At 27.3% G+C, this 17,404-nt stretch overlaps 1 protein-coding gene across 1 annotated transcript in view; it reads right to left on the bottom strand.

The window, feature by feature from the left end:
* Positions 1-1,806: 1,806 nt before the first annotated feature.
* LOC119599903 (probable serine/threonine-protein kinase DDB_G0282963) overlaps positions 1,807-17,404 on the bottom strand; it is a 338,233-nt gene continuing 322,635 nt past the window's right edge. Inside the window, exons 14-17 of the mRNA XM_037949845.1 lie at positions 16,109-16,189; positions 15,255-15,367; positions 4,451-4,591; positions 1,807-2,704 (exon numbers count right to left, since the gene is read on the bottom strand). Of these exons, the coding sequence (XP_037805773.1) occupies positions 2,506-2,704; positions 4,451-4,591; positions 15,255-15,367; positions 16,109-16,189 (534 nt within the window). The 3' untranslated portion in view covers positions 1,807-2,505. The remainder of the gene's footprint in view (positions 2,705-4,450; positions 4,592-15,254; positions 15,368-16,108; positions 16,190-17,404) is intronic.

Below are 17,404 nucleotides of genomic sequence, written 5' to 3'. Positions count from 1 at the left end.
ATTTCTTACTATGTATATGATTTGATACCTTACCTAAAAAAGTTTATACAAATATTCTTAAATGTTTCTAAATATTTTTTTTTAATAAAAACCCGTCTAATTAATTGTTTAACAGTCAAATATTTTTATTTATTCCATTATATAATTTATTTTTTTTTTTCGTTGACATATTTAATATATATATATATATATATATATATATATATATATATATATATATATATATATATATATATATATATATATATATATATATATATATATTTTCTGTTTGTTTTATTTTTAATTAATTTAATTTATTTATTTTTACAATAGTGCTAATTTGTCTAATTAAAAATATACATATAAATGATTGTATCAGATTAATAGTCATTACTAATTAATTACAATTAAATAACATCGACAATAAGTTTAAACCTTTTTAGTTTCTTCTAATGTTTTTTTCTTTTGTTTTCATAGTATTTATAAATATAAACAATCAAATTTAAAAAATAATATTTAGAAAAAAAGTATATAAAAATAGAACAAATTAAACACAAACTTAATTAAACAAATTGTCTTTAATAGTCATTATTACACAAATGTACATGTATATGCATGGTTATTGTTAATTTTACATATAGAATTTTAAAAAAAATAACATAAATTATTAAAGGTATTCAAGAGAGGTGGTAAAATAACACATTTTGAATGTATGTTAAAATTATATTTGATAAAAGTAATTTATAAAATATATAAATATGTAATATAAGATGCTAGATAAATTTACATATAATAATTATTGAATACCCCTAATATTTGCATACATTAATTTTCTTCATTAAATTGTGTTCTTTTAATCTTTAATAAATCATTAATATATTTTTGTTTTTATTTCAAACAACAAACATACACATAAGGTACTTTCGTTATAAATAAACTTTATTTCTTTCCTTCATATACATTTATTTTTCTTCTAACTTTTTTTTCTGATTTCGATTTTTAGTTCATTAGAAATATGGAAAAAAATTAACATTAGAAACATAAAAATGCTAAAGATTCATTGATAAAATATGTATTTTATATGTATGTGTTTTTTCCGTTTGATATCATAAGTGTATATGTATTTGTATGAATGTATGTATGTGTTATTTCAACGTAATTTAAGTAAAAGAAATTATTAAAAATGAAATTTCAAAAATGATTGATATTTCTTTGGTATATTCTAATAATGCTAAGAGGAAAATAAGAGAAAAAGGAGAAAAGAAATATTAAATAAAGTTTTTTTTACATATTCTTTTCTTTCAATATAAAAATTATAGGTAAAACTTTAAAATAAGAGGATGATAAGTGTTGCCAAATGATCTGCGAGAAAAGTTTCTGTGATAGGTATCTACAGGTGTAGTCATTTCTACAATGGACCGGTTCAGTGACGAACATTACAAATTTGCTAAAGAGACTAAAGTTTACATAAAACCAGAGTCTCAAGGAAAGCAGAATTATATTCAAAAATGTATAACTTAGACTTTTCAGCTTGAAATTAAGTTCATTTTCTAAGACCGATATACAAATTTGACAACACTTTAAATGATAAATAATATTAAATATAGTATGTTTTGTTATAGTAGTAGTACTTAGTTAAATATTAGTTTTAATATGATATAGTCTTTTTTGTTTTTGTATTTTTTTTTAAATAAAGTTAGTTGGTATTCTTTTGTTAAACTTTAAAGCTTGAAACACCTTGTGTTATTAAGCTAAAAAATAAATATTTTTTATACATATTTCTGTTTTTTTATTTTTTAACATATTTTGTCTTTAGTTTTTTTAAAACAACGTCTAAAAAATATATAGCTGCCAGTATATAAGATCTTGATGTTAGTGTTGTTTGACTTTCTCGTGTCCTCATAAATTAGGTACTAAAGTAACAAGACGTTGTTGACAAAAAATAACGGTAGATATTGAAATAAACAGATGCTTAAAAAAAACTTTTTTAAGTTTTTGTTAAACAAATAAATATTGTTTTTTAACTTTTTGTTCAAATTAATAACAAGTTGTTTTTTTTTAATGGATGAAGTTGTTTGTTTTTTTTAGAAATTTATCACTTTTAAAGCTTAAATTGTTGTTATTATTGTTGGTTTTAATTAATCTATATAAAACTAATTGTAACGAGAGCTTTTGAGAACTAATTAATGAAATTTGTTGTTTTTTTTCGTTTTGTAATTAAATTTTTTCAATAGAGAGCATTAGCTAAGAAAGCTTTTTTGAAAAGCTCTTTTAGCGCTCATTTTTAGTTGTTAGGATTTAGTTTTTTTTACTATTTTTTTCATGCTAGTTTTAATTTAACATTTTAACAAAAAATTACATTATATAAATATTTTTTATATAGTATTTCTATTTTCATATAAACAAAAACAATTATTTACTTATTTTCTTATTTTTTTTTTATAATTTTTGTTGTTTCCTTGGTTAATTTTAAGCTTAAACTAATTGTTTTAAGTTTGGTTTGAGTTTCTTTAAACTATAGCGCTATGATGATACATTATCTTCTGATGCATCAAATTCTTCGGGTGGATTTTTCTTAACGCAATCTCTTACACCTTGTAAGATGATAACAATTCGGCGATCTAAAGCTTCCAAATGTGGTTCCCATAGTACCGGACTCACTGGATCAATACTCATTGATTCGCGCATTACTTGTGATAATGGCTTGGGTCCGTTGTGATATCTATTGAGAAAAAATATGTTCAAATGAAAAATGTTACAAGCAAATATTAATGAAAAACAAGTAAGTAAGTATAGTCGGGCGTGACCGACCATATGATACCCTGCACCAGTTATGAATATTAAATGTGATTTATTTTTCATAATAAAACATTTATCTTCAATATTACCTTGTTCCGATACATTTCAACAATTTATGGATGAAAAATTAATTTTCTGAAAGAGGCTTTATATGGGGGGCTAAAGGCAAATATGGACCAAGCCCTATAAAATTTTGTGAATATTTTTATATTTCTGAATTTTATCGCGATATTTGTGTTTATAAGTAAATTTTGGACATTCAAGTAATTTTCTGAAGGGGACTATGTATGGGGGCTAGGATCAAATAAAGTCCGATAATTACGAAAATCTGTAGTATTATTAAGATATATATAGAACTAAGTTTTGCCGATTTTTGTAGAGATACTATAATATTTAACATAATTATGAAGGGTTGTATTGGGGCTAGGTGAAATAAACCATTTTCAATAGTCCTTGTGGCAAAAGCTCGTCCAAATTTTTTCAAAATATCTAGAAAATTGTGGCCTGTAGCTTGCGCACAAGGTATACATGGACAGCCAGCCAGCCGGACAGACGGACATGTCATAATCGACTCAGAAAGTAGGACCAATATTTGTATGCGTTACAAACATCAGCACAAACGTATAATACCCTCCCCACGATAGTGGTGTAGGGTGTAACAAGTAAGAATGTATAGTCGGTCATGGCCGACCATATGATACCCTACACCAGTGTGTATGTTAAAAATGTGGATTATTTTTTTAATAATAAAGCATTTTACCTTAATTCCGATATATTTTAACAATTTGTCGTCAAAAAAAAGTGATTTTTTGAAAGAGGGGTTACATGGGTGCAAAGGTAAATATGGTTCTACCCGTAGAGTAATTTACGATGACATTAAAGTTATTTATGCAGAATATTATCGCGATACTAGTGTTTAAAGGTGAATTTTCTTTCTGAAGGGGACTTGGTATGGGGGCTAGGGTCAAATGAGGCCCGATCATTACGATTACCCTTCCCCCAATCATGGACACACAGGCGGACGGACGGACATATCTTATCAGAAAGTGATTCTGTGTCGATGGGTATACTTTAAGGTGGGTGTAGGGCCAATATTTTTGGGTGTTACAAACATCAGCAGCATCAATGCATAATACACTCCCATTATAGTGGTGTAGGGTATAAAAAATACAACTACTTCATGTTTTGCCAATTACATTTAAAAATAAGTGTTAACACCCAAATTACAAATACAAGTAAATGTATTTGGTGGACTTTAATTACAATTACATGTAATTTTCTTTGTTTATTGCTCAATTACACATTACACGTAATTGTAATTGAAAAAACTTAAATAACAATTAGAAGTAATTGTTACTGTAATTGGTTATTGCTTAATTACACATTGTAATTGGAAAACCTCCAACACTTTGGCATTTCTTATTAAAGTTGAAACAACACTCATCGGCCGCTTATACTAGCAAACAAAATTTACTTAAATTAACTTAATCCAAAATTGTTAACCCGAAAACTGTCTCTAACTCCACGCTTACAGTGCTTAAAGTCAAACAATTTCGATACTTAGTAGAGTGTATTTTTACATACATTTTGTTGCCTAAGTAAAAATAACCCTTAACAGACTTAAGCTTTTGCATCATCTCCCAAACATAAAACCCACACATCAACTTACTCTAATAATTTTTTAACGGTGGATTTTCTTAACATACAACACTGCAACATGGGTGCCAAAATGGTTAAGTCATCATGAAAAGCCTTTCCAAAGCCACGACCATGATCCAAATGCAAAGTAAATGTATCATTGCCATAAATTCTGCAATAAAATGGTGAAAAAAAAATAAAACAATTTTATAAGTAAATAAAAAGATTTATCAATAAAAGTAAATTTTTAACACAATAATATTTTAAACATACATATAAAAAATCTTAACAAGTTTGAAAGAAAAAAAGTAATAATTTTATATTCAAAACTTTTTTTATGAGACATATCTTTTAAGGACTTTTTTTACTTATTTAACTTTTTACATAAAAAGCCTCTTATTGGATTTTAAATATAATGTAAAAATGTAAATATTTAACATTTTATATATATTTATGTAACAAGTTTTTTTTTGAAACAAACATTTTAATTAATGTTTTTCCAAAGTCTGGGTAAAAGTTCAATATTAAAACCTTATACAGTACTCTTTTGTTCCATTATTTTGTTAGTTATTTTTTCCATTCCAGAGCCTTTTAAAGAATTTATCATAGATTTCATTTGTTGATTAGACTTTTTTGATTTCGTTTCATGTAGTTATTGTTTATTTAAGGATTTATTTTTGTTGTTTGTCCTTGCTGTTGTTGAAACTTATTGTTAAGAGTTTAATGGAGTTGAATTTTGTTTTGTTGCTGTGGCTGTTATATGGAAAATATTTGTTGTTTTTTTTGAGGAGGTCAAAAAGTTAAGCCGACCAATGTTAAATAAAAGCCAACAAACAACATTTGAAAAAAATATAATACTAAAAATTAATTTCATTGATAATAGACATCGTTATTAAATCGTATTGAAATTGAAAAAGTTTCAAGTTAATAGTCTAAAATGGTCATTAAGAGAAAAGTTTTTTTTTTTAACATTTACAATTAGAAAACTGAATTCAATATAGAGTAAATTCAATTTTTATGTAATGGTTAAATAGGTGGACATTTTTTCAAAGCTTTTGTTATTGAGTTTGTGGAGGCACATAGTAAATGGAACAATAAATTTAAAAATTTTAAATAGATTTAAAGTTTGGTCGAAAATAAATGATAACAGCCTTCATTTAATTTAATACATATAATGAACCCAGCAAAAACTAGGTAATGGCTTTCAATTGTAATTACTTACCTAACAATATACTTTCCAATAACTACTACATATCGTCTGGATTACATAGAAGTAGTCTAATATGGTCTTACTAACAATTTGTTATATAAATACTTTCAAATTCATAAGTCATCTTCCAGTGAAGATGGGGAATCTGTGTACGTTTTTTCATGCGATTTACAATGACTACATTTTCTAATTACTTGTAATCGTTTTGTGGTAAGTACCTGCTCCAAAGGCATCACCGTGTCAATTTTAGCATTTTAACACCTTACATGGTAATGAATGTTTTTACTATGGAAAACTTTCATTACCATGTAAGGAGTTAAAATACTAAAATTTACTTACACAATAGCATTTTAAGTCATTATTTTAACACGGTGATGTCATTGGAGGCAAGTACTTACCACAAACGATTACAAGTAATTAGAAGAAGTAATCATTGTAAATCGCATGAAAAAACGTACACAGCTTATATATCTTCATTGAAAAGATGACTAATGAATTAGAAAGTATTTATATAACGCATTATTAGTAAGACCTTATTAGACTACTTCTATGTAATCCAGACAATATGTAGTAGTCATTGAAAAGTATGTTTTTAGGTAAGTAATTACAATTGAAAGCCATTACCCAGTTTTTGCTGGGATAATATATATGAATACATTAGATTTTATGTAAGTCATTACTAGACTACCTAAAAGTAATGAAGATTGTATGAAAACTAAGTTGTTAAGTAAGTAAAAGTCATTACCATACATTTTAAATGATTATAATGTAGTTCCATTTAAATCATCATCTAATTAACACATGTATTTAAAAAAAAAATTTATAAACCAATTATAAAATATTTCATAATTGCTTACAGGATTTTAATAAAATTGTTCTTTCACAATTTTCATATAATAAGTGTAATTTTAACAAATTTGCTCTTCATTTTACAAATAAAACGTTTCAAATATGTTTGAAAAAAAAATAATAGAAAAAAAGAAATCACCATATAAAATACCACAATTATAATAACAATAAAACCTTAAGTGTCCTTTAACACCCCCTAATGCATTTGTACATAATTGCCACTTAAAGACACTTTAAATGCAAACATTCACATTTATGTGCCGAATACATAACAAACGTACATACGTATATGCATAATGCATATGCATATATGTATAAATTTGTATGTATATAACATTATGCAAATATATTTATATGCATGTAAGAAAGAATAGTCGAGCTTAGCCAACCATATGATACCCTACACCAGTTATATTATTAGTATCAAGAACCTATTTAGGGGCAACCGATTGTATGGATGCTAAAATGGTCCAATTTCAACTAAAGTCAATAGATATCATCCTTGTGATATAGTTTCATTACGTAGTTTATATGATACAGCGTTATTAGCCCAGAAAAATATTCAAAGCCGATTGGTAGTCTTTATGTGTAAGACCAAATTTTTTGTGCTTTACGAACATCAACTCTAACGCATAATACTTTCCCCACTATAGTGTTGAAGGGTATAAATATGCATTTATACATATGTATGAACATAGTAGTAGTAGTATTACTAACGGTAATAGCAAACGACAGCAGTTGAAAATCTACATCTTCTTACATATGTATGTATAACCATATACAACCAAGAATAAGTAAGCACTTGTATTCATACAAACATTTTCATATGCCTCAATAAACATTCAAAATCAATTTAGCATAACAAAACCCATTTTCATAACAAAATAATGTTTGAATTTAATGCACCGCGCTCGTTCGAAATGGTAAATGTTAGACAACAAAATGCTTCAAATATATATGGACACATGCAAATACAAATACGCAGGCACATGTTCATATGTATGTATGTATGTATGTATACACATGTTAAAAGGATATTTGAGCACAGATGAAAGGCAAACACAAGCAAAAAAGAATGAAAATAAGAAATATCACCAATACCATACATGCATAGATATATGTATGTATTAGCTGTTGCTACATAGGTATCTACAGTATCTATCGTTAAGCTGGATGCACACATTGATTTCTTCTTTTTTTCTAGTATAACACCTTAAAGGAGGAAATATTGAAAATCGCATATTATGACATGCTCCACAGTAGGGCAGAATCTAACATCCGATTTCAAATATTTTTATATTTTTCACAATTGTAAAGTTTAATTAAATAAAATTGGACAAAGGTAAAGTGTAACTTAACTTAAATACTTATAACTCCTGTATACCGTTTATAAATATCGATGACTAAATATAGATTTGTAAACCAAACATTGGACAACACTGCTGTGACATTCAAATAAGGTTGTAACTACTTTACAACAACAATAAAAAGGCGATGCGAAACATTGTCTAAATATGTAAGTGAAAATAAAACCAATTGATATGACTTTGTGCAGTTAGAGCCTTGAAAGATGCATATGATATTAATGCATAGAACTAAAGACAGCATAGCAACTGTATACATATGTATGTTTTTGTACCCTACACCACCATAGTGGGGAGGGTATTATACGTTTGTGCTGATGTTTGTAACGCACAAAAATATTGGTCCTACACCTTAAAGTATACCGATCGACTCAGAATTACTTTCTGAGTCGATTAAGCCATGTCCGTCCGTCTGTCCGGCTGGCTGTCCATGTAAAGTTTGTGCGCAAGGTACAGGTCGCAATTTTCAAGATATTTTGATGAAATTTGGACCATACGTGTTTTTCGGTATAACGACGAAGCATACTGAAAATGGTTAGCCCCTATACAACCATAATCTCCCGAAAAGGGCATATGAGTTCATAATTATGTTAAATATTATAGTATTCCTACAAAAATCAGCAAAATAATTCCGCCTTAATAATTCTACCGATTTTAGTAATTATCGGACTTTATTTGACCCTAGACCCCATACAAAGTCCCCTTCAGAAAATGACGTGAAGGTCAATAATTCACTAATAAACACTAATATCACGATGAAATCCAGCATACATAATAACTCTAATGTAAACGTAATGCCATGTACCAAAATGTATAAGGATAGACCCATATTTACTCTTTTAGAAAATCACTTTTTTCAACAAATTGTTAAAATATTTCGGAATTAAGGTAAACCACTTAAATGCTTTGTTATTAAAAATAATCCACATTTTTAACTTACTCAGTGGTGTAGGGTACATATGGTCGGCCATGCCCGACTATACTTTCCTACTTGTTTTATATGTGTATTAGGGAGCAATTTTTAAGATATATTTTTTACGTATCGTTCATGTTAGAGTTGTTTTTTTATAAAATCTTTAAATATTAACGTGTTTTTTTAAACAGAATAAACCTTCTAACAAAGCTTTATTAAGAATAATCTCAAACTTGATCGACATTTCCATCTAATTCTCTACACTGATTATAATTAATTCACACATGTTTTTCTTCTTTATTTCAAAAACACAAAACTGATGAATTGGGCCAAATCAACAGAGAACATTTTGGAAAAAATTTTCAAAATAAATACCATGATGTAGGATTCATCCTTTTTTAGTGTTGTTTATAAAAAATTATACCCTAATGTTTGGTTTGCATGTGTCTCTAGGATGACTCTTTATATCTAATGTTACGGAGATTCTCTTATGTATGTATATGTCAGTGTGCTTTTATATGCAACTGTATAATGATACCTTTACTTATATAAGTATGCAAGCACTTTCAAGTGATCTATGCTAAATTTTAAAGAGATTAATTTCATGGGTTATTCCATGAATAAAAATTATGGCATTTATTCAGAGTTCATTATTTTTCTGGTAAATGATTTTTGTACGGAATTTTTGATACAAATCAATTTATACGATTAAATTATTATTTTAAAAATCTATCCAAGAATTGTTATCGGGTGGATTTTATATAAAATATTGCTGTCTAAAATGTCCAATATGTCACGTAGTTTCTATTAAGGGAGCCTGCGAACAATATTTCTATGTATTACATAAGGAGTAAAAAAATCAATATACCCTCATCTTTGTCGTTAAAAACATCTAATAAATATCATATTTGCTGGAAAATAAAATAGTGCTTTGATGTACTAGTTGTCACACAATACTAATGGCATATGACATTCATGACTCTTCTTTAATACTAATTGCATTTGCAATGTTATATATGATAAACTGTTTTTTTCTATGAAAAAATCTAAAATAACTATGAAATTCTTAGAAACCCCTAAAACCTATCTTAGATTCCATATAGTTCTTATATATGTACATTAGGATGTACCACTCACCACTTTTCTGAAGGAATACATTTCAAACGATGCGTATAAATGTACAAAATACGAGAAAAATTAAAAATTTTCTTTGAAAAGGGCCTCAGTTTCCTAACAGCGGTTGAATATCTTGATCTCAGTACAATATGTTAAAAAATTTTACTGCAATCTTTTCGAAATGTGTCTCAAAAGCCCAGCTAACGAATGTTCAACGTTAAAACCAAAATATTTTGGATAACATCAATATGTTGATCTAATATAAGAGCAATATGCTCAATTACTACAAGACTGACATAACTGAAAATTCGAATTTAAGCGCTCTGGTAAAGTCTCTCATATATATATATATATATATATATATATATATATATATATATATATATATATATATATATATATATATATATATATATATATATATATATATATATATATATATATATATATATATATTTTTTTTTTTTTTTTTTTTTGAAAAATGTTCTATTTTTAGTTTTGAAGTGAGGGCGATTTTTTTTTAATATTTCTCGAAACGTCCTTTTTTATGTTATGCTGGTCTTACAATAAATGAGAGTTTTGCTAGAAAGTTACTCCTAACAATCTACCTATTCAAACACAAAACTACTAATTCAAAATCATGAACATTGGCTATCAGTGATGTTATTACAGGCGTTTTATTAGTATGGAATACTTAGAGGGATACAACTACAACCATAACTTGTATAAACTACAACAACTGTACAAAGTATACGTACGTACATACATACATATATGTATATACATAACCCTCGTATTCATAAATACTTAATAAAGTTATTGCTGGTTTATTGTAGAAATTTTGTACGAAAAAACGCTTAATAAACCAAAAATAACCGACTAATATCTTTGTGAATTCGGAGGTAATACTATAACAAGTTGTTTTATAGAAGAAAACACACTTTTTATATGAATGAAAAACCATACATAACATTCTATAAACAGCCGACTAAAGATAGCATAACTTTTGAATGTCGGTAAAATGCAAATGCATTTAAACTGCTTTTAAATGGAAATAATCTAATCGCATTATAAAGCATGAACAAAAACAACTACTGAAAACAGCTTCCCTATAGTATACTATTTTATAAAGAACACAGACACATGCAACAACAACACTACATATTAAGACAAAACACAATAAGCAGTGATGCTTTTATCTCAAGTGGTCAAACAAAATATTCAATAACTTGGTCTGTGAGAGTAAAAAGTAAAATAAAAATTTAAGAAAGAAAAATCAAAAGTGACGTAGAAATTTGATTAACAATAGGTATTATTGACATAAAGTGCTTACATATGCCATTTGTGGGAAATTTTGAATGAATAAGACTATATGCTTAAAACCTGCAGAAATTCAATCTTCCAGACATCATCTGTTGCCTAGATTTTATAACTAAGTTTAAGTATTGTTTTTTCCTAAACTTTTATATGTGAAGTTAAATCTTTAAAATTAAAGCAAATGTTTTATACTTTTTAGGTTAATGTTAAAGCAAAACAAAATTTAATTTGTTTTGGGATACTTTTTTACGTATAATTCGAAACATATGGTTTGGCCCAAACGCAGCAAAAAAAAACTTTCAAAGAAGCGAAAAAGAAGTAGAATTTACTCCATGGAAGTACTGAAAATGACCTGAAGAAGTGACGATTTTAACACAGGCTTGTCATAGGAGGGATGTCATTTTTATTTGATTCCAAATTCACTAATTCTGAAGTCATTCTCAAAAATAAAATTTTTGAACTGATAAAAATGTAAGAAAAACAAAAATATATCTTCAGCATTGAAAAAATTGGATTATTTTTGTTTCTTCGAAAGTCAATAAAGACAACTTCCACAGAAGGTAAAAAAAATCACTTAGTGCGACTTTAGAAGTAGTGATAAATGTTCTTCTTTTGGAAGTACTTCGTTTTAGTTTTGCTGGTAAGTAGCCACTATAGGACTGAACCCGGCAAAAATCAGACGAATTTTTACGGTTCATGAACTCTAAAGCAATTATTTTCTTAGTTTTTATGTTTGAACGCGCTTGTTTTCTAACAGCTTCCAAGAAATTTAGGAACTCAAATGACTCAAATGGTAATGACTTATAATTACACAACAACTTACTTTTCTTTTCTTACCTTTCTATAAGCCCTAAATCGATTTAAGCTACTCCTTCTAACTTGAATATTTATGAATCCATTTTATTTCTTTTTTTTTATATCTATATTAGGGTGTCCCGTGGACCAAAATTTTAAATAATACTAAGGGTCTTTTAAGTGCTATTTTGAATAGACTTTTTAAGTACTTTTTACTAGATTTTGGACTAGTCTACTTAATTTTCTTTCGTCTATAAATTAGTCTAGGGATTAGTCTCTGAATTAGTCTTTGCGTTATTTTCCGACTGTCCTATTCTATAGACTAGTCAATACTCTAATGTCTAAGCTATAGACTAGTATATTGTCTAGTTTATAGACTACTCTATTGTGTAGTCCATAGGGAAGCTAGACTGTCTAGTCTATGTACCAATCTGGTGACCAAATGGACTTGTTTAATGACTAGTCTAATGACTAATCGATGAACTGTTCATTTTGAAAGTGCTTCATATTAATATAAAATTTCCCAAAAATTTGACTTGGTACAAATGGAATCAAAATAGTACAATTGTTAATGCTGTTTTGTACAATTTGAAAATTAAATTTTCCAACCCTGTTGATAGCTTTTAAATTTTTATATGGATCTTTCCCTTTGTAAAATTTAAAAATATTTTTATTCTTTAATTTTATTGAGTTACTAGAAAAAGTTACTGCATCAATCCTTTCAAATCTTAAAAGTTTACACATGTATTAATATATATAAGTGCACTACAAACTTTAACTAAAACAAGTAAGAAATTATAGTCGGACGAGGCCGACCATATAATACCCTACACCTGTTACAAAATAGAATGTTCTTTAGTTTTCATAATAGCGCATTTAAGTTGAATTGCACCTCGCCTTGAATTGTATTTAAACCTTTTATTGTTGAATAAAATTGTGGACATTTAAGTCAAATTTTGAAAGGGGCTTTAAATAGGGCCTATGGTCAAATGAGACCCTATAATTATAAAATTCATGAGGATCATCAAGGCTAGCATAGAACTTGGTTTTGCAGCTTTTTCTCGAGATATAATAATGGAGCGATATTAACCATTTTCAATAGGCTTCGTCTCCGGTACCATAGAAGATCATGTGCCAAATTTCATTGAATTATCATCAAAATTGCAACCTGCAGTTTGATTACAATGTCCATAAGCCCTATTCAGGGGTTCAGTTGTATTGGGATTAGATGAAATAATAAACCGATCTTAACCATTTTCATTAGGCTTCATTCCTGGGACAATAGAAGATCATGCATTGAATTATCTTTTTCGAAATGCGGCCTGTAGTTTGACTACAAGGTTTATATGGACGGACAGACAGACAGACGGACATAGCTAAATCGACTCAGAAAATGATTGGTATACTTCAAGGTGGGTATAGGACCAATATTATTGTGCGTTACAAACATCAGCACAAACACAATATACCTTCTACAATAAAGTGGTGTATGGTATAAAAACAAGTTTCAACTTCAAAACTGTAAGAATTTTGAAAAAAAAAAACAATTCAAATAGAAAATATGTATTAAGAAATGTATTGATGCTCTACACACTATTTATAAGTTTGTACATTTCACTTTTCCAACTGACCATTCGAGGACATTTTAAAATAACATTTTATAAAATTATTTTTAGTCCATAGATAATAACAACTTGAAAGGGTATAGAAATATTTAAATATCTATCATTTGAAAAATATTCAAATGATGTTATTGCATTATTTTTTTTTTTTCATCTGAAATTTTCAACACCATATTGTTCTACACTAGGCTATAAGTTTTATTTTATCCAGCATGCAGCAATTTAGCTAGTAAGTACCACAAAATATTTTAAGTAATGCATTTTCATGTTGGTTTTTATATGTAAAATATATTTTTTTGTTCCTAATTTCAATTCTTTGCTCTTGCAGGCAGACAAATTAAAAATAATTACATTTTATGCTGGTTATTAGTAAATGACAAGAAAATTTATATCACTTGTCGTACAGACACATTTTTTAGAGATGGAACCAATGAGTTTACTCGTACATTAAATTGACAAATAAGAACATTTTCAGTTACATATTTATATAAAAATTGAAATGCATTTATCTTGTAATTTTAATGGAATATGAAGGAATTGCATACTTAGTATGAAAGCAATACAAATTTAAGATTTTTTGAGTTGTTTAGAGAGTTTAGGCCACAAATATTTTATAAAGTTAAATTATGCCTATAATTGGAAAAGTTTTTCTTGTTGTTTTTTTTAACAATTTAAATAATAAAGGCTAGGTTGATAGGAGGATGTGTATTAGGGTGGGTCGAAAATAGGCTTTTTCGCTCGGATCAACTTCTAAACCCGGTGTTTAGAGGGTTAATGATTTTTAGTTTCGAAAATTTGATCAGAACTAACTTTCCATGGACTCGGAAATAATAATCGCAATTTACTTGATCAAAATTAAGCAACAATTGGTAATAATATAATTTTTACTTAATTATTGGCAAAAATTGCCTTTTTCCCGAAATCCTTCAAATTCACATCGCAGGTACGGTAAAACTATGAGAGGTATTAAGCTCATTCTTTCTGTGTTTAATTCTTATATATATCCTTTATAATATCCAGTATAGAAAACTTTAATTTTTAAAAATCCATTTAACAAAATTTTTTAAAGTTTAAAAATGGAGTTTTGGAGATGCTGCTAAAATAATGGCTCTTTTTTGACCACAGACTAAACCAAGTAAGAGTTATCCAATTTGAACAAAAATTCGTACTTGCATATTTATAAACCTTATAAAGTTAAACATAATATTTCTTTGTAAAATTTTTTAAAACTAACAAAAATGTTCTTATATTCTTATATACTATACTTTGTTAACCAATTTTGAGTTTTTCCATCTTTTTGGAAAGACAATTTTGTAGATATTACGATTTTGCTATAAAATAGTGCAATAATTAATACTTAAAGCCTAATTTTGTGAAAAAACTCCAAAAAGTGCCATTTTCCCCATATAAACGCATTTACAAACTTTGGCGGCGATGCGCGGGCTCTTACCCTCAAAATAATTGATTAATATTTTACAGTCTTCCATTTGACGATAAAATACAACATAATTTCACTATTAGAAGTTGATCCGAGAGAAAAGCCTATTTTCGACCCACCCTAATGTGTATTACATCAAATCCGAAAAAATACACCTAACAAACCGCTAATAAATAATATATTTTTTAATAATACAATAATTTAAACTTACTTAAATGTTTCATAATGATGACGATCCATGTTACCAGTTAGGAAATCAAATACAGACATATCCATTAAATCCAATAAACGACGTCCTTCATCATAAGGTGGGATATCACGAACCTTTATTAAAATAGAAATTAAAAAAAAGTTAACAAACAATCAATTAGTTTTACTTAATTAAACATTTTTAATTAAATTGTTTACTACTTTTACAACTTTTTTATTCTTTTTTCTGTTCGAGAATATAAAAAAAAATAAAAAACTGTGTAAACATCTTATGTAGACTACATTTTAATTACGATATTTTAAAAAGCCATTAAGTTTGATTTAAATTTAATTTATCCCAAAGGTAGTGAAAGAAACCCATAATAATTTTGTGTACGTTTTCTTTTATGGTGTTTTTATGAATGCAAATTATTTTTTACACTCTTCCTGCGTTTTTTGCTGCAGTTTTCGTTTTATTGTAAAAAAAAAAAACAAAATTTCATTAAAGAATTTTTTCTCTCAGTTTTTCTTGCATTTATGCAACATTATAAGTGGCATATTAAATTTTAATACTCGAAAGCAGTTTGTTTTTACGTTTATATAACATACATTCCACCCCTACCCCTGCTACGAGCAGCTTTTTATTTGTTTTTAAATTAATGGAAATTAGCAAAAACGCAAAGAAAATTGCAATAAAGTGAAAACCTAAAGAAAATAGTCAGAAAATCTAAAATAATATTAAAAACGCCGGCATGGTAGTAAAATAAAACTGACTGAAAATTTCTAAAGAAAATGTAACACCCGGATTTCAAGAGAAAACAAACAGATGAAAGAAAATATAAAACTAAAATTAATATTTAAAAAAAACAAACTTACCATGGAACAATAGTTGGCATCAGTTTCCCATTGAGCCTTTCTGCGTTTGTGGTATGAACGACGCCAAGGATGACGCCAAACCTACAATGAAAATGGTGAGAAAGAAAAAAACAAATAAAATTATTATCAAGTGTAATTAAAAAGAAGTTTCTTTAGAGGAGCTAAATATAAGTATTACTTGTATATTATAATTTTCTTGTATAAAAATCTATTTTTTTTTATTATAAATTAAAATATAAATGTCTGCTTTGGCATGTCTATCTATCGGTTTTGGTGTTGAAAGTAGTTTTATTCAAGATGTTTAAACTGTTTTTAATAAAATATCGCAGCTTTAGATTAAAGTGGTTTAATTAAGTTTTAATGTAAAAACCAAAAATAGTCACGTTCGGCCATATGATACTGATTTTGCTAGAAACTTTTTTATATTCAGGATGTTTAAAGAAGATTCCGCATGGAAAATTCTATTTTACTGACTGATGTTGTTAAATTGCCCAAAATCTTTTATGATTTTATTTCTACTAACATTTCAATTACTTCTTTTTAACAAAGTAGTAGTTTTCTTCCACTAACTAGATTTCAAAAGTAATAAAAATATCAATTGTAAAATAAGCATAAAAGCTAAAAAATTGCCCCCAAAACTAAGACAAAAAAAAAAAACTGATTTTTTAATAATTTATAAAACATTTTCTTTTACCACAAATTAACACAAAAAAGCTTTATAAAGCAGCCACAACTCTGTTTAATGTTTTAATAAAAATTCTCTCAATATTTTTTTAAAAGTTATTTTATTTATTTCCCTACAATAATTCTGAAAATTCTATTCCATTTTATTACATAAAGCTACTTGTGGGTCGTTTAGTTGCAAAATATGAATGGTTTAATATTTGTTAAGAAAAAAAGGTGTAGGTTTTTCTTCTTTTATAAACATAATATTTTTTTTTTTTTTGTGTTTTGTCTGCAAAGTGATTTTTTTTTTCGTATGTTTTAATGGTAAAAAATTTGCTATCAAAAACTAAACCTTTGTGTGTGCTACTATAAATAGTATTTTCGGAGCTTTCTTAGTCAAGTAAATAGCGAATGCAGCAGCACCTGCTTTTCATCTTCACTAGTTTTATATTTCCCTTTTTGCTTTCTTTTATTTTGTGATCCGAAAAATTTTTCGCAGCATTGAAGCACCGGATGTTGAATGTTGTAAAAATTGTAAACCACAAGATTTTTTTCTCCATTTTTTATGTGTGAAAGAAGAAGTGCTTCCGTTTTTTAGAATATTGCACTATTTTTTAGTGTGTGTAATGA

Source organism: Lucilia sericata, unplaced genomic scaffold (genome assembly GCF_015586225.1).
Source record: "Lucilia sericata isolate MDLA Ls3-8-SP2 unplaced genomic scaffold, ASM1558622v1 Contig000096F_arrow, whole genome shotgun sequence".
Classification (NCBI taxonomy): domain Eukaryota; kingdom Metazoa; phylum Arthropoda; class Insecta; order Diptera; family Calliphoridae; genus Lucilia; species Lucilia sericata.
Note: the sequence above shows the minus strand (reverse complement) of the source record. Positions and strands in the feature narration are given on the sequence as shown.